Source organism: Gavialis gangeticus, unplaced genomic scaffold (genome assembly GCF_001723915.1).
Source record: "Gavialis gangeticus isolate Ggan-Ray unplaced genomic scaffold, GavGan_comp1, whole genome shotgun sequence".
NCBI lineage: Eukaryota > Metazoa > Chordata > Crocodylia > Gavialidae > Gavialis > Gavialis gangeticus.
The window spans coordinates 5,896,941-5,920,843 of NW_017729030.1; the positions used below are offsets into that span (position 1 = coordinate 5,896,941).

Below are 23,903 nucleotides of genomic sequence, written 5' to 3' on the forward strand. Positions count from 1 at the left end.
CTCTATCCAGCCCACTGAACTACAGTGGAACACTGGAAGCTGGGGACACAGAGCAACAGTGGCAGTGATGGCAGCAGAGCATGCAGTGGTGGAAGTGACACCCACGGGAGCAGCTCCAACCCCAGTTGCATCTCTTGTGCTGGAGCTGGCACCAAAGCACAAGGCGCACAGTGCTTGCAACACTGTCTCCAGCACGGGGTTTGTGGCAGGGGCTGGAGTTGCTGCTGCATGCCTCCATTGCCATCACCACCACTTCCTTGTGCCCTGGGCTGGATCCAGCTCACAAAGCACCTCATTGTCTGCATCCAGCCCAGGGGTGAATTTGACACCCCTAATCTAGACCACCTTTGACCACGCTACAAGTGAAAACATTCCCTGGTCACTTGTTCTTGTCCATACACATTGAGTGCTGAAAATGTCATATAACTACCATTAGTGTGGTGCTAGGTGCGCCGTGGGCATGCAGCAAGAAATGCCTACCTAACATTTTTTCAGCACACTATATGCAAAGCAAGACATATTTTCACAGCAGCACTCCCCAGAAAAAGTGTCTAATGTACCCCAAGGCTAAGTCCAGACAGTCAAAAAGATGAAAGCTGAATCGGTTCAGTCTTTGCAGGTTAGTCTAAACTGCACAGCTTAAATTGAAACAGAAGTGAACAGACATTTACCTTTGATTTAGGAAATGGAGCCACATGCCTCAGGCCAGAAGCCAGGGGGCACTAGAGCATGGCTCTCTGGCCATGTGTTCACTTCCTCTTCCTGCTGCCCCTTGAGATCTCTGGGATTTGCAGTCCAGAAGTACAGCAGCAGGACTCTGCAGGGTTGCTCATCACTTCCTCTTCCTGCCTCCAGGTGCCTCTGGGATTTGTAGTCCACAGCAGTAAGTTTGAGTGGGGGAAGAGGGATTTAACCCTCCCACCACTCTGGCCTCAGACCCCAGCTGGGGGGAGGCAGAGGGGGAGCCAGCCTGGAGGGGAAATGTCTCCATCCCCTGCAGACTGGGTTGCATCATGGATTATAGAGTCAGAAGGTTCCCAATGGGTCCTCGTGTCCAACCCCCTGCCCCTGGCAGGAAAGAGGACTGAGGTCAGATGACCCCAACCAGGTGATTGTCAAGCCTCCTCTTGAAGACCTCCAAGATAAATGATAGTACCACCTCTCTTGGAAGCCCGTTCCAGACTCTGGCTACCCTTACTGTAAAACATTTCCTCCTAATGTCTAACCTAAATCTACTCTACACTAGTTTGCACCCATTACTCCTAGTTACTCCCTGGGGCTCTCTGGTAAACAGGGCATCCCCAATTCCCTGCTGTCCTCCCCTGATAAACTTGTAGGCAGCTACAAGGTCATTCCTCAGCCATCTTTTGTAAAGGCTGAAGAGCACCAGATCCCTCCACCTCTCCTCATAGGGTCTTTCACGGAGACCAAGCGGCCCTCCCCTGAACCCTCTCCAGATTCTCGGTGTCCCTCTTGAAGTGCGGCACCCAAAACTGGACACAGTACTTCAGCTGCGGCCTGACCAAAGCTGCATAGAGGGGGAGCATCACCTCCCTCGATCTGTTGGTCGTGCATCTGCTAATACACGACAAGGTGTGATTTGCTTTGTTGATGGCCTCATTACACTGCTGGCTTATGTTCATCTTGGAATCAACTATGACTCCAAGATCTCTCTCAGCCTCTGAGCTGCTGAGGAGGTCATCCCCCAACCTGTAGGTGTGCTGTGGATTCCTCCTTCCTAGGTGGAGTACCTTACATTTATCTTTGTTGAATTGCATCCTGTTTCGTTTTGCCCATTGGTCTAACCTGTTCAGATCAGCCTGTATCTGCTCCCTGCCCTTACTGCTCTAGCTAGGGAACAGAGGGGTGGGACCAGCCCTGCTCTTTGGAGCAGACAGCCCAGCTCAGGGCTGGAAGGCATGCTGAGATGCTGGGGAACTGTGATTTAACTTGAACCAGGAAAATGGGTCTGGGACAGAAGTTTCATAAACTGGTTTGACTCAAATTAGTTAAGTATGATACTAGTTAAGTCTGCAATTCAACCAGATTTATCTTAAGCCAGTTTTAGCTATTTTGAAATTGGTTTATGTGCACTGAGCTTCTGTTCTGTTACAGATTCACACAGAGATTCACAGAAGTTTAGGGCTGGAAGAGACCTCATGAGATCATCAGGTCCCGTCCCCCCCCCCGCTCTGTTAAACCGGTTCCTGATCACTTAAACCAGTTTATGTGTAACTTCTGTCCCTAGCCTGAGTGTTCAGGTATGCCTAAGTTACCCAGTATTCTCTGCTAGAGATCTGTAAGGTTTGCACCATTTTAATTCAGCATGTGTTTAGCTCAAGGCTCTTTTTACAACAGATGTAAAATATGACCATTGTTCATCATGTTACAAGATCAAAAGTAAGTCAGGCCAAATGTTGTCCGCTTGCTAATATAAAAAAAAAAGTGATTACAATATGGCTAGCTTGGTTATAGTGAGTTACAGCACTTTTGGGGGGGAAAAGTGTGTATGCTTGACAAATGAAAGTATAGGAACAGTTTCGGGAGGTTGAGCAGGCTAAGAGGGGTGTCAGACAGAGTGGATCTGGAATAAAACTTGCATGAATTACTAGGTCTTCTGATCTTGAAGCAGCTCCCCTACTGGTGCATCCTGAAGCTGAGGCTCAACGAAGTGAGCCAGGTAAAGGACTTTTGGCATTATGTCCCATAGGCACACAAAATTATGCTAACCTAGACAGAATTATCTTTCACAGGGAAACTCTTCTAAGGAGTGTTTTTGGGACCTAAATTTAATGCAGGGGACCTCACAAGAACATGCTTCCTGAAAAAAACATCTTGCTATATAAGAGAGGATAACCAGGAAATTCTATAATGAGTAATAACTTTCGCCTTCTCTGTGCATGGACCTTCTAGAATCATGGGTGCCCCCAAGCTGTTTAGCTTTGGAACATTCATGCATGTAGGTGGCATGAACTCACAAATGGCACACACAGGTAAGAAATGAGAAATCTTTGCCTCTGTCACACAAGAAAGAGTATTCACTGGTCCAATACAGAAGCTCCTCCTAAGTTGTTTTTTTTCTTTTTGATCTAACGGAATTGAACCAATCACACCCAATGAGGTGAAGAACCCTGAAAAGGTTGTATTTAGACTTGAAAAGAAAGGTGGTTAGTTAATATATGTCCATTATTTTTATAGTCTTATTTTCAAGAAAGAATGTTCAACACTTCAATTTAATTACAGATAATATGAAAATGTGTTGAAAACTCATTGATAAAATGCTGGCTTCATGAGACCATTGCCTTGAATTCAGTACAGCCAGGATTTTATCTAAGATATTTACAGTTACATTTATGAATGCAAAACCTATCATATATTTTGTTAATATAAATCTGTAATGTTATGACATATAATGCAAAGATAAATGTCAGTATTTTAATCACAAATGGCTTGAGACCAAATTGCTAATATTTAATGAAATTCAATACAAATATATTCCCTATTATCCCACAACTTTGCATGAAACATATGGGAGCAGAATTATTCATCCATTCAGGTCAGCCTCAAATCTGCATAACATTTGTGACTGCAGATGTTACTACTAAAGATTTTTGCATTTCCAGGTAACTGTAAAACTTGCCCACTAGACTCCTATTGGTTCTATATCTAAAGTTGCTGAAAAGAGTATGTTATTGGTTAACCCACACCACCTTTTGGATCTGCATTATCTGAATAGCCGTTTCATTCTCATAGTACTCTAAACTGCTAATTGGCTTATTTGCATTAAAATAAACATCCCATGCAAAGTTGTAGCTAAGCACCTTTTGGGAAAATAGCAGAATCTCATAGATTTGAAGGATTTTGAAGCTTGCTATAAAGCTTGCTTAAGTTGAAGAAGCCAATAAATAAAAACTATTGTTTAGTCGCACAGTTACATCATTACATAGTCATGTAGGGCCAAAGGCAGGCTAAAGGCACTTCAGTCAGGAAGAAGGATGAAAATGCCAGAACCCGTTTCCTTAGACACTAACAAGCCCAAATTTTGCTTTCAAATTCTCCTTACAAGACAGTGGGATTTATGTGCATATGTCTGAAGTCTTGTCTTTGTTTGACGACTTGCCAGAGGTCTCGGCCGTGATTTTTAGCTGTCTCAGCTTTTAAGTGCATGTTTTGAATCTTTGACAAGGACATCTTTTCTCCCAAGTACTCCTTAAGTGTTAGAGTTAAATAGGCATTAAATAAGAAAACAAAAGGGGACTAATGGACTGTTCATGGAAAAGTATGTGTATAATAACCTTAAACTTCTAATTCCCATGTAAATCATTAACAGCAACCAACATTTTAATCCATGTAAATCTTTAACAGCAACCAACATTTTAACCCAGACTATTCAGGGGTTTTCAGTAATGACAATTAGACTAACTTATCAGAAGAATAGAAGTAAGATTGACCACAGGTCAGAAAATCTTAAACCCATAATTTGTTCTTCACTGAAACTGTGGAAGCCAACAATGGCTGCTGCAAAGTAAATTGCTTCAGATTTAAGTAGCAATAATATTCAGTGACTTTAGCTATTCCTTGCAGAAATCTACAGGGCATGCAAGAATAAGTCCTTGAGCAATGAAAACAGAGAAAGAAATAACATGTTTAACTCATTCAAGGAAACAGAAATTCACCTAGAAAATACTATTCCATCTAGAATTACACAATCTCAGCATTGTAAAGGGACTTTCAAGGTTATCTAGTCTGGGGGGGCAACCTATGGCATGTGTGCCACAAGCAGCATGCATAGCCTCTGCAAGGGGACAGGCAGCACAATCACAGATAGGGCAGGGAGCAAAAATAGAGCAGCAGATCAGGCAGGAGAGAGGTATCAGGGTGGCACTCAGGGGTTAGGAACAGAAGTTACACATAAACTGGTTTAGGTGATCAGAAACTGGTTTAAACCTGTAACAGAGCAGAAGTTCAGCACAAAGAAGCCACTTTCAAAATGACCCAACACCAGGATTATCTTAAACCGGTTACTATCAGACTTAACTGATTTAGGTCAAATCAGTTTATAGAACTTCTGTCCCAGATCCCTTCCTGGTTCAAGGTAACTCTAAGTCCCCCAGCATCCCAGGATGCTTTGCAGCCCTGAGTTATGCTGCCTGTTCCAGTGGAGCAGAGACTGCCTCACCCCTCTGCTCCTTAGCATGCTCCCTGCCTGTTAGTCCATATGGACAAGGGGGCAGGGGAACAGACCCCCCACCAGCCAGGGTCTACACAGCACATGGGGGGAGTGAAAGTCCCTGTGGGGTCAGCTTTTCAGACCCTGGTAGCCTTCTGCCGTCCTCAACTACTGATTGCTTCAGCAGCTGCCACAGGAGAGGAGGAGAAGAAGTCCTCCCGGGCAGGTGCCTGCCCATGCAGCCTGCACGGGGGCTCCCCCTGCCTTAGGAGGTTTTCCCCCTGCCCCCAGCCCAAGGGCAGCCCCAGGGAGCTGAAGGAATGCTTCCTATTGCAAATCTTGCCTTAGAACCTTGCCTTAGCCCCTGCTAGTCTCAGGCAGCTTGAGGGATTGGAGGGAAATTTTCCTGCTCCTCTACAGACAGTTTTGTCTTAGTTGCTGAGAGTCTGAGGCAAAACTAATGTAGGGGAGCAGAGGCATTTTCCTCCACTCCCTGGGCTATACCTAAGACTGCAGCAGCTAAGGCAAACTGGTGGGGTTGGGAAGAATTCTTCTCAGCTCCTGAGGCTGGTGGACCCTGGGCTGGGGTCCAGGGAGGGAAGGCCTCCCTGGTACCCCCATGCTGGGCTGCAGGGACAGGCATCTGGCATGGAGGACTTCTTCTCCCTTGTTCCTGCAGGAGCAGCTGAAGCAATCAGCACCTGGGAAGGGGGGGGCCTCCCCAGGGCTGCCTGGGCTGGGGAACCGAGGCTGGGGGAACCTCTGGAGGCGGAGACTCCCCCAAAGTGAGCCAGCACCTGGACAGGCATCCCCTGAACCCCTTGTTGGGGAGACAGTAGGGGGCTGGGGACACGTGGCTGGGCTGGCAATAGCCAGCAGTAGCGACATGTAGAGGGTGAATGGAGGTGCTCGTGTACCCCTGGAGAGTGCTGGTGCACTCCCTGACAGCCAGTGTTCCCCACTTAGGCAGCGGGCAGGCGGGAGCACCGGTGCCCCACCTGTAAGTGCCAGCTGGGGAGTGGGGGCGCCAGAAGCACTTCTGGGCGCACCCTTGGCACTTATGGGTGTGCCACTGGCACATCCAGGTTGGCATGATTAGCCATGGGGGGACTGCCCCCCCCAGTTGGTGTAGTTGGCCACAGCATGCCCCGCCCCTGGTCACTGATTGGCCACTGGGGAGGGGGCAAGTGCCCCCCCCCCCGACTTGGAAGGCACCAGTTGCCCATGATGGCCAGTAGGCTGGGAGATGTTATGTAGTGCCCCCTGCCTACTGGCCTGGATCAGTTCAGACCTCCCCCTGCCTGTCCCAATTGAAAATTGAATGTCAGTTCAGTTGGTTATTGGTTCAACATATGCAGCTTAAAGGAAGCTGCCTAGTTTGAACTGATTTAGCGTCAGGCTTTTTGACTGTCTCTACTTACCCAGTGTGGTTTGGGGCTAATTCACAGCATGCTCAGCAAAAAATGTTCCCCCCCCACAGATCTTGTTTAACCCCTGGCACAGAGGCACAAGTTCTAGAAATCTTTATCTTCCCAGATCCACAATTTAGAAGAAGGGAATTCAGACAAATAAAATTGTATCCTGAAAGGGAAAGTTTTTTTTATAGTGGTCTCTTATTCCCAACAACACTCCAGAAGATCTAAAACAAGTCTTCCAAGCTCTGGAAAAGGGAAAAAATGACTTTTTAAACTAGGTGATGAAACTTGATTAAAAAAAGGAAATGATAGCAGATTTATAGTTGTCCACTGCTCTTTGTCTTTTCCTTAAATTTCTACATAAGGGTTTCAGACTTCTTTCTATTCTGTTGTGCAACAAGGACTAATTCAGACAGACAGTAAGACATCAAAAATTTGGAGAACTGGCTTCCAAAATGAAATGTTAGCATTATGCAGCTATATATATGCTGTACTGTCCGATAAAGGTCCATCTACACATCTGCTATCATGTTGCTTGTTAAATTCCGTATCATACTATTTCCTCACAAGGGCACACATATGTTTTCCCCAGAATTAATTTATGCCATTCATTAAATCATTTTTTCCTAAAGTGTGAAACATGTAGCTAAGTCAATAGTCATGTTATAATTCACCAGTCTGGACTCAATGAAGGTATGCTTATATGAGTTTTATTGAGCCAAATTTATGTGAGAAACTTTAATTATTTTTTTTCTTTTAACAAGCTTCCCAGAACAGGAAAAATTAAATAGTCAAATCCATAACAAATTTTCCTGACTATGATGTTTATATTCCCAGTCTGAGGCAAAAAAGCTGTTAATACTGGCAAAGTATTTTATCACTGGCACAATGTCATATTGGTTAGTCATCCTAAAGAGACTATTTACTAAACAGAATATTTGGCATGTTATAGCTTAGTCTTACAGTACAAAGATTATGGTAAGTGAAAATATCTCATAAAGGATATGAATAAACTAATAAGAATATGAATTTGTTATACAGCATTTAAAATTATGTCACTATTATAATCCTTTATGACAGGGTAATCAGTAATAAAACAGTGCAGTGAGTACCAATTAAGGAACATCAAATCAATGGGTATGCTGCTCATGCTGATTTAAACAGGAGCTGATTGGAATAAATGGATTTAATATGTACTTACTCACATACTGTGGCTGTTCTCTCATATCTACAGGAAGTAGCATATGAATAATCTGCAGAAGATATCTACTTACATCTCTAATGGAAGACTAATGGGAAACATTAAATTAAAAAAATAGTCCAGGTTATGACCTGTTGTGAAACATGCTATGGTAAATGTAATTTTTTCCAGCATTAACAGTTCCTTGCAAGACAGTTCATAAAGGAAATGTATCTGCCACTTGTTATGCATATGCCTGTTGGTATTGCACAAATTTTAAGTGCAACTTGCATTTCATTGTGTTGTTAAGATACTAAAAAAATATTGGCATTTACATTTCTGCTTAGAACATTCCACTTTCCGTTAGAGTCAGGAGGATGCCCTGTACCCCCTGCTGCACCACCAAACAGACTTTACACCTCAGCTTGTATCAGACTGGCCCCTTACTGACCTCATCTCAGCTACGTCCAATAAGATTGCGCATTTTACTGCTCTTTTTTTCCCCTTTCTATCTTGTGGTATTCCAGGTCACCTACAGTTCACAGTACTTGGCATTAGCCAAGCTGCTCACAAGAGCCCTTTATAAAGCCAGAAAAACAGGTAGCCACTGTCAGACAAGCCCTTAATAAATGCATCGTATTCTGTCATTTGACTATTTCGCTAATATTCTATATAAAACAAATCTCCCTGGTGCTTAAATAACATGATGCAGATACGAGGAGGGATTTCTTCCCAAATTCAGCTCAGCATTCTCTCTAGCTGGCAAGGAAGAGTCTAAAGAGATTCTCCTTTTCTTTCCATGTCATGTTTCCTTGTAGGATATCATCCTCTCCCTCTCCACTTTTGGATTCAGGAGAGCAGGCAGCACAGCCTAAGGAGCTGCATTTCATTCAAATATTATCCTTTTCATTTTTGTCACTTTTCATTTATTTTTTAATCCTTAGGTGCTGTTTGATCATAGCTCCAGCTTCTAACATTGTCCTTTCTCTAAGGACAAACGGATACAAATTGGCCACGAAAAAATTTAGGCTGGAAATAAGAAGTTACCGAACTTCAGAGCAGTTAAGTTCTGAAACAGCTTTCCAATATGAGTAGCAGGGGCAAAGCCTCCTTTTAAGATGGAGCTAGATAAGTTTGTGAAGCAGAGCATGTGAGGTACATGCCTGTGATTGCAGGTACTGAATTCAGTGACCCATGATGTCCCTTCCAGTTCTGTGTTTCATAGCATGTAGTCTTACATATATAAACACTTGAAACATCTCACTAGTCTAGTCTAACACAAGTAGATGTTGCATTATCTTCAGGCAACTGTTGTGTGCAGCTTATATGGACAAGACTTGATTCGTCTCTTATGTGCACAAAGGAATAATTCAAGAGCACCTCTAGTGAAGTCAGTCAAGTTCTGCTGGGGGAAGTGAGCAGATAATGGAGCCCACACTGAAAAGCAGCTGTTTCTCTTTTCTCTTTTGTGCTGGTTTATAAGAAAAGATACTTACTTCATAGTTACCATTGTAAATGTCCTATCCTTGTTAATATTGTGTCCTATCTGCTTTTCATTATCTTAAACCAGTCAAGCTTTTGGCTTCTTACCTTTTCTTCTTCAAAAGCTAGAAAGTGGACAACATTTTCTTTCTCACAGTGACCTAGAGTATACATGACAACTTTGCCTACCCTAATCCCCTCCAGTCCAGTCCTAGAGTTGAGGATTTTGAGTGAATAGCAGTGACTTCAACAGCCCATAAGGTCGGCAGTGCAAAATACCATATATTCCCCATACGTTCCAGAATGGGGAATATGGTCCTCTCACCTGTCTTGCTGTAGACTAGGGTATCCTCTCTAAGAACCTAAGAAGTGCCTGAGTCTAGCCAAGTACCCAATATTTCACAGTAGCAGAGTGAATGCTATGAGGAAGAGTCTTATATATCCAAGGAATATACAGACTGCTCTGCCCCCTTCCTCTCTTCCCTTACAGTTTCCAGCATTTAGAGGCCTAGGAAGTCTCAATTTGTAGGGTGGGCCTGTAACTGTTATGTTTAACAGATGGATGTATCCTGCTTTAATTTCCATTCCTCTTTTTAAAGTTGTTGAAATTATGGTTTATTATAGGAGGAGACCTGAAATCTTTGAATACCAAGGTCTGCCCCAGGGTGGCCTCTACCACTTCCATCTTTTTACATGTTGGAGGAGAGGATAGCAGTTGGCTAGAGAGGGTCAACACCAAGAACGGTTATCTGGGCCTCTTGCACCTGCCTGATATGGGAGGGCAGGGAGTAGGCGCTCGGTAGCACCTTTCCTCCTCAGTATTTTAATTAAAAAGTTTCAGGGCTGCCGCTTAAAATGTGTCCTGTGTGTCAGTCTTATTTGCCAGCCTGCCCTGCTCAAGCGGATTCTTCTCATTCTAAGTATTGTTACTCTGTATGGTTAAATACTTGCTGCTTTTGGATATACAGTGTTATTTATTTATTATACACTGAAACCTTAGTTTTATTTCAGCCTTCTTTCCACATGAAATAGATTTGGCACTTTCGGTTCTGTCACTACTGTGCCATCGTCTCCAATATACAAAACTCCACTCTCATCATTTAGCTCGCTATTTTGCATAATTGGCTGTGTAGACTCAGACAAATAACTGAGTTGCGCTAAAGCAAAGGCAAATTATTCCTCCCTAAAATGCTGTTATTGCAGATGAGAATTAAGATACAGTACTTTTGCTGGTTATCTTGTCAAAGCAATTCATGACCTGAAAACCAAAGGCTTGATCTTCCAGCTTGGTCAGTGTTTAAAGTTCATAAGCCTAAGTAATGGCTCTAAGGTGTATTAAAAACATATTTCTAGGCTTGTTTTGATTGTATTTGTTCTATACTAGTCAAAATCTGCCAAAAGAAGTCTGAAAGAGGAAAAAAAGCAAAACCCGTTCTTAGAAAGGTAGTGGCTGTTTATTCTGCAGCCTCCTTTTTAAATGCTGAGTGTTTCACAGCATCATGACTGCATTTGCTGAAAAGAGAATCTCTTGCATTTTTAGTAGCTGTGAAATACATTTCTGTTGTGTGATATAAGGTCTCTGTGTCAGCTGCACCTGCTCTATTTGCATGTGAATTCTGAATAATTCTTGTCGTATGTGACACTTCTGAAATGTCTGTCTGTTCTTTTCTTCTTTTTAATTCTCAAGCTCACTATTTGGATAAGGTAGTTAAAGGTACTGTATATTTGCTCTTTGTTGACATGCATATACCTACATATCTATTTATATACAAAAATAATATATAATGACCACTTAAGTAGACTTGGCAAAAGCAACCTTTTCTTATGTCTGTTCCATGAATTATAAATTTGATTCAACATAACTCAGATTCAAAATATTTAAGCCTGTATGTTTGTCACACATTTAAAATTTGGCTTCTTGTTATGTATATATACTGTATAAATACATCAGTTTCTGCTGGAACCAAAAACTGAAGATAGTGTATTTGCTGTTTGACATTTTGATTCTGCTAGCTTTTAATTAGAAATATAGCTGTGAAGCATTAAATAGCTAGGAAAAGAAACATTCTGGGACAAGAGTAGCTGTTTAAGAAACCATCCCTTCTAAAGAATACACTGATTTTTTTTTTATGTATGTAAATATATGGAAAGAGTAACACGATTTTTCTTGTACACAGAATCGGTTGCCTTCCTTTATCTAAATGTTTGAAAATGTATGTGAAATTATATTTTATGGTTTGCATGAGAAGCCGGAAAAAGCTTATGTATTTTATACAACATTTTCAGTTAAAAGGATTGGGGTCCAAGACCCACCATAAAACAGCAAATTTCTCATATCTTCAGTTATGGTAAAAAATAATTGGGAAAAAATTACTTTAAAAATCCCCAATCCTCTTTCCCCAAATTACCTTTTTTCTATTCCTTATTTGTGCTTTTTTCATTAGAATATGGCAATATTCATGGCAATATCCAGGCTTTCATACAATTAAGTCTTGAATGCACTCAATTGATTTCTGCAATATATTGTCAGTAGGTCAATTAAATATGTAAGTCTTCTATAACCAAGCAGAAGAAATGCATTCAGAAGTAAAATTTGCTTTCTGCACAAACAGTCAATAAATACAGTTGGCAACTACAGCCTGAAAGAAAAAGAGCTGCAAGACTAATCTCAGCCTGGCATAATTACATGATATCCATAAGTATAACTTCATCATACCTTGTCATGAGAAGCTATTTTGATTCCCTTCCTTCAGTAAGTACTAATTTGACAAAAGACCCCATAGAATTTTTTTTATGTCAAGTTACACAGGTGGAGGAAGGAGTCAGTAAATTAATAATTCCTTAACATTAAACTACTACCTTAAAATGATTGTTCCGAGCACAACTAAATTAATCAAGCCAGGACAGTATTCTAGTTCGCAAAGATAATAGGTATATAAAACAAACAAAAGGGCTATGACAAGTTTGACTATTTTTATGTTGTATACATTTACAAACAACTGTTGTTTCCAAAAATATCTGATCTGTAGCCACTTTTTGTAGGATACTTAGTGCCATATCTGTACTTGCTTCTGTCAACGTCTTATCACAATCATAAGATAAGGAGCACAAGAATCTACATATTTATAAAGTGTCATCATCCTCATATAGATCATGTTGGCTGCATGCCAGATTTCATCAGTAGGAAGTGACAGATATTGTTTTTTATGTAATGTTAGACTGAAAACAATTTTAGATTTTGGATATATTAAATTATTTTAATTGTTTCCCAAATTTTCCCTCCTTGGCCATAAAAGCAGACAAGATAGGATATAAAGGTAACAGCACAAAAGCCTTAGGGAGATTGTCACAAAAAATCACTCTCTGCTATCTGTCTTGAAGCACGTCACTACCGTGTTTTTGTTCAGTCTATCAATGTTTTATTGTGGTCCTTATGGTATTTCATTTTGTCCGTCCTAAGTAATCAAATACGCACAGCTATTACATTTAGTTGGAAATCCTGTTGGTCCTGTCCCATCCGTATGCAGCCTGAATCCTAATGTTTGTTAGAATAGATGCTAAGCTGCTTCACTATTTCCTGGGCTTTGCTTATTCTGTGAAATGGAATGTATTTTGGCATAAAGTATAGTCATTAACATTGGCCTATACTTTGTGCAATTATTTAATGCACTGTAATTTCACATGAATATACGGCAACTCTGAGACCAGATAAAATTAATGTTCTTTCACTGCGTACAGGGAATCACACCCACTTTTCTACTTCAGCATTTGGAGGGGTTTATTTATAGTAACAAAGAGCTTAAAAATTTGTACGAGTAAGTGACCAATATTGCATAGAGTAAATAATCTGTAATGATAGCACAGAAATGGTCTCATTTAACACAGCCGTGTTTTGCACTTTGCTATGCACTCCTCTCTTGTTACTCTGCCAAAGAAAATATTAAGTTAATTTTGTCTGGCCTGCAGGTATTTAGAGGATTGTTGCATTTATTTCCTGCCTGCACAGGTAAGTGGTGTCTCAAGTGTCAGGCCAATCAAAGATGCCACTTCGTTAAGAATTACATTCCCTAGGTAATGTTGCTGTTCCTCTCCATGTGCAATTACAGTATTTGTGCTGTTATAAAGGCCTGTTCCCAGTAAGTGTCCCTTGTTTGTATTTTTTCTCAAATTGAAAATAATGGCAATATTTAAATCACTTGTGTTTTCCTTCTTTGTCTCTCAACAGAGGGCTGCCCTGGCCTGTGCAATAGCAATGGAAGATGTACATTAGACCAAAATGGCTGGCACTGTGTTTGCCAACCAGGATGGCGAGGAGCCGGATGTGATGTAGCCATGGAAACTCTCTGCACAGATAGCAAGGACAATGAAGGAGGTAAGAGATACTGAGTGAAACTTGAACACTGGGGAAAATATATTGAACTGTTGAGAATCTTACAACTGAGTAAAAAGAAAAAACAAAAACAAAAAACCCACCATGAGTCATATATTTTACTAACTGTGATGAGCGGCCCATAAGAATGCACTGGAACATTTACTACTTTCACATGGGAAGCCAACCAGCTCTTAAGACAGGGCTATCCAGCTTCTGAGTAGCCCCTGCCACACAACAGGCAACCCCACAATGTGGGCGCTACTGCCTCCTTCGTCCCTGGATCCCCGCAGGCTGCCTAACTGCCGGCTCATTTACCCCAGCAGGCTACACCACCCTGCCTCACTCTGCTTGCCCCTGCTCTACGGATAAAGTCTGGCCTGTGGACTGGATCAAGTCCATGGCCAACTCCGTCTCCCAGCAGCCCCTGCCTGCATAGCTGCAGCCAGTTTTCACAGAGACCCCAGGAGTGGCGGCACTATGACAGCGCAGGACCAGGGTTTCCATGGAGACTTGCCCCAGCAACACTGATAGGGCACGCAGCTGGACAGGGAGCTGCTCTGAGGCTAGGAATTTGCAGCAGTGACAGTGTGGTCCAGAGGCAGGACACAGCTGCAATCTGCTGCCTGCATGCCCCGGGCAGAGGCAAACAGAGGATCGTGGCTCTGCCCCGGTTCTGGACCAAGCTGTCACCACTGTAAGATCCCAGCCCTGGAGCAGCTCCCCACTGAGCCACGCACCCTGCTAGGGCTGCTGGGGCTGGTCTCCATGGAAACCGTGGCCCCATGCTGTCACGGCACCACCACCACTGGGGTCTCCATGGAAACCAGCCACAGTGACACAGATGGGGGCTGCTGGGGAATGAAGTCTGGCTGCTGGCTAGATCTGCCATTTTGCCCACCCTGCCCTAGAGGCAGAGGCAGGCAGTAGAACCTGGAGGAAGGAGGGCCAGCCTAGAACCTCTAGCAGCAGCAGCAGGAGAGGCACAGGGAGAACAGCGCCCAGGCCAGGACCCTGGGAGGCACAGATTAACCCCCCGGGGGCTGCTTATTGCCTGCAGGCCATCACTTAGAAAGCTGTGCCTTAAGAGATCACCATAGCAGGTGAAATATGTGCTAAAAACCTGTTAATGAAGTATTGTTTTCCATGCCATATTAGATTATGCAGGGTCTTAATTCAGGAAGCATTTGAAAAATAATATAGTGTGCAAATAAGGAACCATTCTGAAATCATAACGAACAAAATTTTCATTGACTTTGGTTGGAATTTACCATTAGTGAAAGAATGGACTGAAGATTTTGCATTTTGGCCTATAGAAACAATCACTAGAAAGAATTTTATCATGAAGATGTGCACTCAGTGTAGGAACATCTTACTTACCTGAAGCTTGTGAATGCAGGTGATTGACAGAACACTCTCAGCAGCCACTGCTTTCCTTCAATCTGTCACTCGCACAAGCAACTGAATATTTCTGTTTTAGATAGCAAGTCACTGATCTACATCGAGATATATTCAGGACTGTTTACTTAAGAACCCAAGGAGTGCAATACTGGGGAGACCAATGGTCCATCTAGTCCAGTAACCTGTCTCTGACTCTGGCAGGAGTGGGTGCTTTAGAGGGAGAGCATTGAACCAGATTGAGGTGCCAGAGGAAACATCTCCAGCCATTCTGTTGAAGTTTAATAGATCTGTCATCCGTAAATATGTCTAGTCCCTCTTTAAACCTAGCTATGCTATTTACCTCTAAGTTAACTATGCACTACATTAAAAGTACTTTCTCTTGTTAGTTTTAAACCTGTCTCCTGCTAATTTCAGTGGGTGCTCCTAGTTCTAGTGTTCTGTGACTTGGTGAATAACAGCTCCCTGTTCACTTTGTCCTTACCCTTCATGAATGTATTGACCTCTATAATATCCCCCCTCAGCCCTCTTTCCAAATGAAAGGCTGCTTGCAGATGTTGAAAAAAACAAACATCCAGTGCTTTACTTTAAACTCTATGCAGCCCTGGACTGAGCCCAGAAGAGACAGCACCTTAGTTGGACCCAGCTCACCCGATATTTGTAAAGATCTGGCACTTTAGTGGGGTTTTCTTGTTACTTTTTTCTAATAGCTGGTGGAAACATGACAAAAAGCCCTGTTGAAGCACCCAATCTTTATAGATGCTGCGAAGTCAGGTCCAACTAATGCACTGCTTGTTTGTTCTTTCAGCATCTGCAAGCAGCCAAAGAGTCGTAGCCTTTTAGTCTCTCCTGGTATGGCAAGTACTCCATACCACAGTCATTTTGGTAGCACCTTCTCTGTACCTTCTCCAATCCTACTACATCCATTTTGAGCTGTGGAGACCAGAACTGCACACAGTATTGGAAGATGTGGGCACACCACGGATTTGACTAATGGCATGATCATGTTCTCCATCTTGTTTTAATGTCCATTCTTATTGATGCCAGACATTTTATTGGCTTTTTTGGGTTGCAGCTGCACATTGAGCTGATGTGTTTAGAGAACTGTCTGCAGTGACTCTAAAGTCTCTTTCCTGAGTTATAACAGCTAGTTCAGAACCCAGCATTGTGTATGTATAGGTGAGGTTATTTTTCCCCTTGCACCTGTTGACATTGAAGTTCACCTACCATTTTTGCCTACTTATTTAGCTTAGTAAAGGCTTTCTATATCTCCTCTCTATCAGTTTGTGATTTGACTACCCAGAATAATTTGGTATCACCTGCAAACTTGGAAATTTCACTGTGCCTCCCTCCCCCCCCCCCAATTCCAGATCACTGATGAAAATGTTGAATAAAATTGGGCCTTGTCCCTGTAGGACTGCCCTTTTGACCTTCCTTCAAAATGAAAAGTAACCATTTAGCCCTACCCTTTGATTTGAACCTTTTAACCAGCTCTTAACCCATAAAAGAACCTTCCCTCAGGCTCTGCCTGTATCATACGTGCTGCAGAATTGGGACCTAAAAGACAAAGTACAGGGAGATACAACTTTTCAGATGTCTTCAGAGTCTCATCTACCACGAAAAGGAATCTATGTTGTCTAGTGTAAATCAAGCTTCAAATTGCTCCTGTTCCTCTGCCTTGCCACATATTCGAAGGTCCTCCAGCAGTAACATAACTAAGGGTGGGCAAGCAGAGCACCAATCTAGATGGGGTGTAAGCCCCTGCCTCTGCTCACACTACAGAAACTGCTTGTTATTCTTTAGTCTGCAAGGGAGGCAGGCTTCTCTTCAAGGGAAGCTACAACTCCTACTTCCTAATCTATTTCCCCAGCCTTGAGAGCTTGGGGAAGAAAAGCTGCTAAGTGAAACAGCTCAGAAAACTCAGCCACAGACCTTTGCATTGGCCCAAACACCAGTGCTTGGCCCTTTCTTTCAAATTGTAGCTGGAAACTCCTTCCACAGGGCTGATTAGCTGCAGGTTTTTCATACCCTTCTCATAGTCTCTTTCCCTCAATCTAGCACAGTGGAGACCTGGTCCCAGCTGAAGTTGATAGGCCCTACTATAGTAGAAAAAAATATAAAGAATAATGATAGTAATAACACTTTACCCACTGTGGTCATTATGGTCAAAACCTCTTTGCCAAGTTTATTTTCTATTTTATGGGTTATGCATCAAGAAAAAACTTATTTCCAACCTTTCTGCTTTGCTTATTTTGTATTTTGAATTAACTTTTCATGTTTAGGGTCCTGAGGTGATCCATTACCTTTTAGTGACCAATCAATTCAGTTGAGCAGTAAGCCAGTTTCAGATTGAATTCCCTGTTTGTTTAAATTGGCTCAGGCTTGCTGAAATCAGTGAAATGGACTTCAGTGGAGCTGTGCCAGTTAACAATAGGAGAGAATTTAGCTTTAGGATAAGATACCTGAGGTAGGAAATGTTATAACCGTACTAGTGCTGTGCTTCTCCCTGGCTTTCAGAAGTAGGGTCCATTAGTCCCAGCATAGTGCTGCACTGCCATGCTTAGACAATACTCTGCTTAAATGTATACCCTAGGGACTGTAAAAAGGCTATGCACTTAACTAGAGTATGCACATATTTGAACTTAACGCAAACTATTTTTGTTAAGTACAGAATAGTCTGTCTCAATTGCTGTCAGTACTATGCTATTAGCAGCCCCCAAACTAACTAGCTCCTATCATGATCAGTGTCTCTAATAGTATTTGTGTGCCAGTTATTATGCTGCTAAACAGAGTTCAGTTACATTACAGTCGACAATGGGGCTGAAAGATGCTATTTATGCAGATAAATGTCTTAGATGCAAGAAACAGGGAAATAATTAGGTCCTCAGTCATGTTATGCAGTAAAGGGAATTATGTTCTGCTCAATATGCATGTGGGGCATTCTCTGTACTGCTTCCAGTCCCTGAGCTAACTTGTTCAGAGCTAGTTTGGGTATCTTTACATGGCACTGTGTTGTGTCATACAGACATATTCTTACTTTCTAGACACAGAAAAGTACCATTCAGAGAACTGGTTTCTGAGAGATAAAGGCAGTATGGATGAAGTAGAAGAAGAGAAAGAAAGCAAAATGGAAGAGAAAATAGAGGTACTAGCACAAGAATAACTTTGAGAGGGGAAAAATAGATTGTGTAGCGTATAAAAAAAAAGAAAAGGTGAAATCCCTGGGAGAGAAGAAAGCTGATCAGTTAAATGTGAGAGATAACAGAATGAGGTGAGATATCAGAAAGCAAGGGAGAAAGTTGACAGCTGATAACATAGCACAGAGATGGGGAGAGAGAGAATTGAAGGGATAAGGAGAAGCAAAATAAACAGGAGGAGGAAAAAAGGAGATGCTCCTCCAGAATTGAAAAAGGACAGAAAAAGCACAAGAAAAAAAGAAAGAAGAGAGATAAGTAGAAGGATGAGAGAGAGCACTAGCCTCAGGAAGCAAAGAAAAAGAGAAAGAATCCACTGAAAGAAAACAAGAAAAAGTATTTTTCAACAGATATATCAAAAGACTAAGCCAAAACCATCGCCTGCAACTTTGGGGGTGGTCATTTTTAATTTGTATTCTGGTTTTATTTCTATCTCTTTGACAAACAGTTCCCAGCTCTGTAAGGTTTGGCAGAATGCTGGTAGAGTAGGGATTTGAGTCAGATGACATATTGCTCTGCCATTTCATCATGTTGCCCCCTTCCATAGCATTTCTTTTCAATCTAAATGACTCAGCAAGAGACTTATTTTTATTATTTTCAAGCCTTGATTATGGCCACCAGAAATGGTAAATTGGATATAGCAAACTGCACTCTTAGAGGAGTCCTCAACTGACTATCAGTATATTTTTCAATTCTTACGCATCCCAGTAAGGAAGGGTACTGAAAAAGAGTAACAGGGAAAGGTAAGTGCCTGCTTGCCAGTCATCCTCAAAGAGATGTGTTGTTTCTCCAGTCACAAAGAACAGTGTTAATCAACTAGGACTCTCTGAGAAAATCATCTAGATTCCAAACAGCAATAGGTATTGGCAAAAGGATATTTCTTCCCTGTGTGTGTTTATTTTAAGAGATTAAGTATTCTGAACACGTATGCTGAATTTATCTTGATTTGAGACTGTATTCTGAACAGCGTTATTTACGTTCTACTAGATTCACTGGTTAAATAATGGCTGTTGTCTTGGTTGCTAGCTAATTGACATACTATGGTTAATGTTAGTAAGTTTAGATTGAATACAAATTAAACACTGTATCTGCTATCCGTAGCTATTAGATCATGAATTTCGCTGAACACAGAGAACACTGGGAATTGTCTCTGGGAAACAGCTGTAGATTAAGAATAATTTTAATCACTTTTCTATTTGAGGTATTCTTCCATATTTTTTGAGTAGTTCTTATGTGGCTTTATTTTGATGTAGGTTTACACATTACTATGGATCTCATTTTTTCTCTCAAAGGATAACTATTTTTCCCTTATGGTTTGAGTTGGATGCAATGTTAGAAAATGTTGCTCTCCTGGTTGCGGTCCACTGTGGAGCATCCAGGCACAACACACAAAAAACATGCACTGTCTTCTGTTTTTCATGTACGTTTGAGAAGTGAAGGGGATCCATTTGAAATGTGTGCAAGCAAAGCATATGCAGCCAAGAGAGAGAAAGCTGAATCCTAACTGAAAAAAGTTATTCTTATATATATGCAATAAAGAACTAGCCCAAATTTAATCATTGTTGTATATGCAGCATAACTGTTTAAATCAAGGCATGCTTTATATAAAAATGAGCTGCTGGTTATGGCCCAAATTAAAGGAACTCACTTACATTCTAGATGAAACTCAAGTCCTCACATTCCTCTGTGGAGTTGCATTCTGTTGAAACACAACTCCATGTATGCATGCTATAAGGAGCCATGAGGGATTGAAAGACCTGTCAGGAATCCAGTGATATTGGAAACTCTTTGAAAAAAGAAGCTTCTTTGACTTGGAGCCTACAGTACATGCTGTTTTGGTAGAAAAAAACCTCTGGACCTTATCAGCTCTCCAGGTTTTTCAGCCTTTTCTAAAATTGGCAGGCCATCAACCCTAACAGAAACCTTCTGTGAAATATACTTGATTTGTACTTTAAGAGCTTGGTCCAAAACTCATTGAAGTCAGTGGAAAAAATCCCACTAATTTAATAGGAGATTTGGATTGGGTCTGAGCTGTATGATCTAGAAACTAAGGCCAGGTACCGAAGTTAAACTTATTGCATGGTAGGCACACACAGTGCTCTACACATGTAACCGAACAGACAGGGAACCTAGAGTGCTGTAAAAATGGCAGATCCTGTTGTAAGATAACCCTGGATGGATGTGGTATCAGACTTTAGCGCTGTAGGTTAGAGCACCATAACAAACGTCTATACCACATCCCATCATGACTCATGGTATGTCATGTTCCACTGATGTCTTGTGGAGTACTGCAGCATCCTGCTCACCATCCCCCTTCTAGGACAGTACACTAGCCTTGGCCAGAGTCCATATGGTCACCCAAGCCAGGCCAGCTCTGTCCCCACGTTCTCAGTAACCCAAGGCAGTGAAAACCCTGTTTCTAACTCCCCCCCCCCTTGTTCCCTCCAGCCGTATGAGCCACTGTCTGGTATTATAACTCAGTGTCTCAGTGTGCAGATTCCATCTACCCCCATCTGGGTATTTGTAAAAATTGCAGCTTTCAATTAAGTGCTGTGCTGATTGTAGATGCCACATTTGCACAGAGGGCTGTCCAAGATGTTCAGCCTGTACAGTGTTGTTTTGAAGTACCTGTATCTAAATCTCGGTGTGTTCAGTTTGATCCACACTTGTCTGTCAAGGTCATACCCAGTGGGGGACTCATTTGTTGTTGGTATAAAATGCTGTAGGAATAGATTTGAGACTGAATTACCCTGAACAATCATTTTATTTCCATTTACCCCACCCCTTATCTAAATTTAGCACAACACACAAAGCCCAGAAACCTGGCAGTAGGGAAGCAGTTAGGGTCTGTCTTCCTATGTCACTTGGTCTAATGCCCTAGAGTGCAGGGAGTACATCTCTGTGTGCAAGTTGTGCAGCCTGTTATGAGTCTCTTTTCACTGTTAAGTACAGTGTTCATCTTTTTAGAGTGATAACTTCTGGACCATACAGGAGCACAGTAATCTGCTGGGGCATATACCATTGCAAGTGCAATGGTTCTGAGCACTTTGAAGTTGGCACATGATGTTGTGCTGGCTAAACGTCTTAAGGCAGCTACTTGTGTAGAGATTTTACTGCTGACCTTCTAAATATGATGTCTATAGGTGAGAAAATGGTCTAATATGACTCTTTGGTAGGTTGAGATATGCTTATAGGAAAGGATGTGATTTCCTACTCTGATATTCAGCATACTCTTGGCTCAACAATTATCCAGGTGGAAGAGTGACAATAGTGATCTATCGAAGCTCTCCACTGACCTTGTGCCTCGCAAGCACCTCCCTCACCCTCCTGCACAACTGCCGCACCACTGACATGGAACAAAACAGAGGCACCATGGTGGGGGCACCCTACTGTTGTTGGGGGCTTATCAGTCTGTGTTACAGTGAGTGGGACCATTAATCTGTGTATTTGACAACTGGGCACCTCATCCCTCAAGGTTGCGTTGCTTTCCTGAGAGGCCGGCCTGTTTATCCAGATCCACCTGATTTAAACTGTAACCCAAACAGACCCCTGATAGACACTGAAAGCTTTTTTTAAGCCTCACAGTTGAGGTGTAACCAACAGGCAAAAGTGTATGTTTTCACTGGTGAGCCTCTGGGTGCTGTTTGCCAGAGCAGCTATGAATGAGCACCACTGCAGGTAATACACAGTGGGAAATGGGAATTCTCCTTAGCAAACCCCCTCCCCCTCCCCCTCCCGTCCAGGAGAACCAGAGAAGGCTCATCCCTCTGGGCCCCGATGCTTGGGTTTCCCAGCCCTCCTGACTCCTACAGCAGGGAGATGGAACCCACGTGTCTGGGTTTTCCCAGCTGGAAGCCAGAACATGGGTGTTCTGTGCCATGGCCAGCACCAGGCCGTGAGGAGTTACACAGGTTCTGGCTCCAGGCAGGGGAAAGGGTCTGGATAGGGGACTCACCAGAGGTCCCTCAGTGTCTCCCTTGTCTGCATATTCCACCTTTGTTCATGGAAGGCCTGGTTGTGGAGCCCAAGATGCTGGATTCAGGATTGTTAGCTACATACCTGCAGGGTGCCAGACACATGCGCCTAGACAGGACTGGCAACATGAGGACCAAAGGGGTCCCTTGGTGTGGATAGTTAGAATGGGCAGATTGGTGACTGCTAGCACCCATGGTGCTGTGGCACTTGAAAAAGCTACCCAGGCCCAGGAACACACTGCAAAGGTCCAAGAATGAGGTCTGTGGATTGTCAGCCACTCTGAGGGAGGCCACCCATGCCAATATGGAGCTGAGAGTCACAGTGCCAGGATAAGAAGTTCACGCACAGAGTCAAACATAGCCTGGGATCCGGCTAAGACATTCTTGAGTGGCATTAGCACTCCCTTTCACAGGGAGACTATTGCCGTCCCAGGCCAGAGTGGTGGGCAGGCTGCTGTCTGCCCCCTACCCCCTCCCAGCATGGAAAGCCCTGCTTTAGGGACTCCTCCTTAGGTGAAATATGCCTGAGAGTCCCATGGGGAGTCTGGATGAGCAGCCGTGTGGGAAAGATCCACACTGCACACTGATTGTGAGATGCTGGGGTGCAGGGAAGCCCTGGAACAGGAGATATGGCATGTGGGACCCACTGAGCTATGGTCCAAGGAGCCAGGAACATGTCTGGTGGGGTTCACTTCAGGGAGCAGCACTGGGGAGGGGGGAAGGACCAGACTGCCTGAGACCTGCTGCCAGAGCCAACAGTGAATCAGCCCACCTTCCAGGGCCAACTCACTATCCTCAGCCTCTGGTGGTCGCCAGTGCAGATGGAGGGCCCCAAAAGGAAGGGGGGAATGGGCAGCCCACCAGGCCAGGCCACTGCAGGCCCCGTGGGCTTTGGTCCCAGTTCTAGAGTGGGCAGTGTTCCATAGGTTTTCTTTATTATGCACATGATCAGTCTGGCAGCTGCAACATTTAATTAAACTGAGGATCGGCAGTTTCATGCATCGTATTCCCTTTGCTGCCCCAAGGTTTTATGCTTGTTAAGATGAGCCCCTACAGCTGCCCATCCTCCCCATCGTCATTAACTGCTCAGTGCAGCCGGTCTCAATGTTAGCTGAGAAGTTTCCCCGTTCTGAAGCAGACAGTCTGGCACAGTTTTTGTTTAATAAACAACACTAAAAGTTTGTCATTTCCATCTTTTGATTAAAATGAGGCATGTCTCTTTCTTGCACCTCATTCCCCTGCATCCTGGTGTGTGCCCATCAAGGAACAGGGTGGGGAGAAGGGAAGGAGGGAGTGCAAGAGAGAGGATAAGGGTTACTATGTGGATTGTGGGCAGTGGTGCCTTGGGCTGGAGACCTATGGTCCGGTTTCAGGGCATGAGCACTCGGAAGCCCTCTGGCCCTGCTCATCCAGGGAGGGCTCCCGATCCACACAGGTGAGGAGCTAGTTGGCCAGGGCTTCACAGAACCAAACAGCCTGTTGGGGCTGAGGCCACCAACATCAGGGGTGAGAAAATACAGGCATCCAGGATACACGTGCACACGCATGCATACAGCAGATGTAGGGTTTGCTGTGTGGGCCTGCATGCAACAGCTGGCTGATGGCGTGTGGCCATGACGAGCTGCTGCCGCATCAAATCCAGATGGGTGGTCGTGATGTCCTACTAGCCAATCAGGGTGGCTTCACCATTCAGCTCCCCTCGGTAGTCTTTGGTGGCCCCT

The 23,903-nt window shown here is 43.2% G+C and overlaps 1 protein-coding gene across 9 annotated transcripts in view; it reads left to right on the top strand.

Annotated features, from left to right (window-relative positions):
• TENM3 (teneurin transmembrane protein 3) overlaps window positions 1–23,903 on the top strand; it is a 552,323-nt gene that overhangs the window by 438,259 nt on the left and 90,161 nt on the right. For all 9 annotated transcript variants that reach the window (XM_019521869.1, XM_019521871.1, XM_019521872.1 and 6 more), the window contains one exon: window positions 13,473–13,619. In XM_019521869.1, the coding sequence (XP_019377414.1) occupies window positions 13,473–13,619 (147 nt within the window). The remainder of the gene's footprint in view (window positions 1–13,472; window positions 13,620–23,903) is intronic.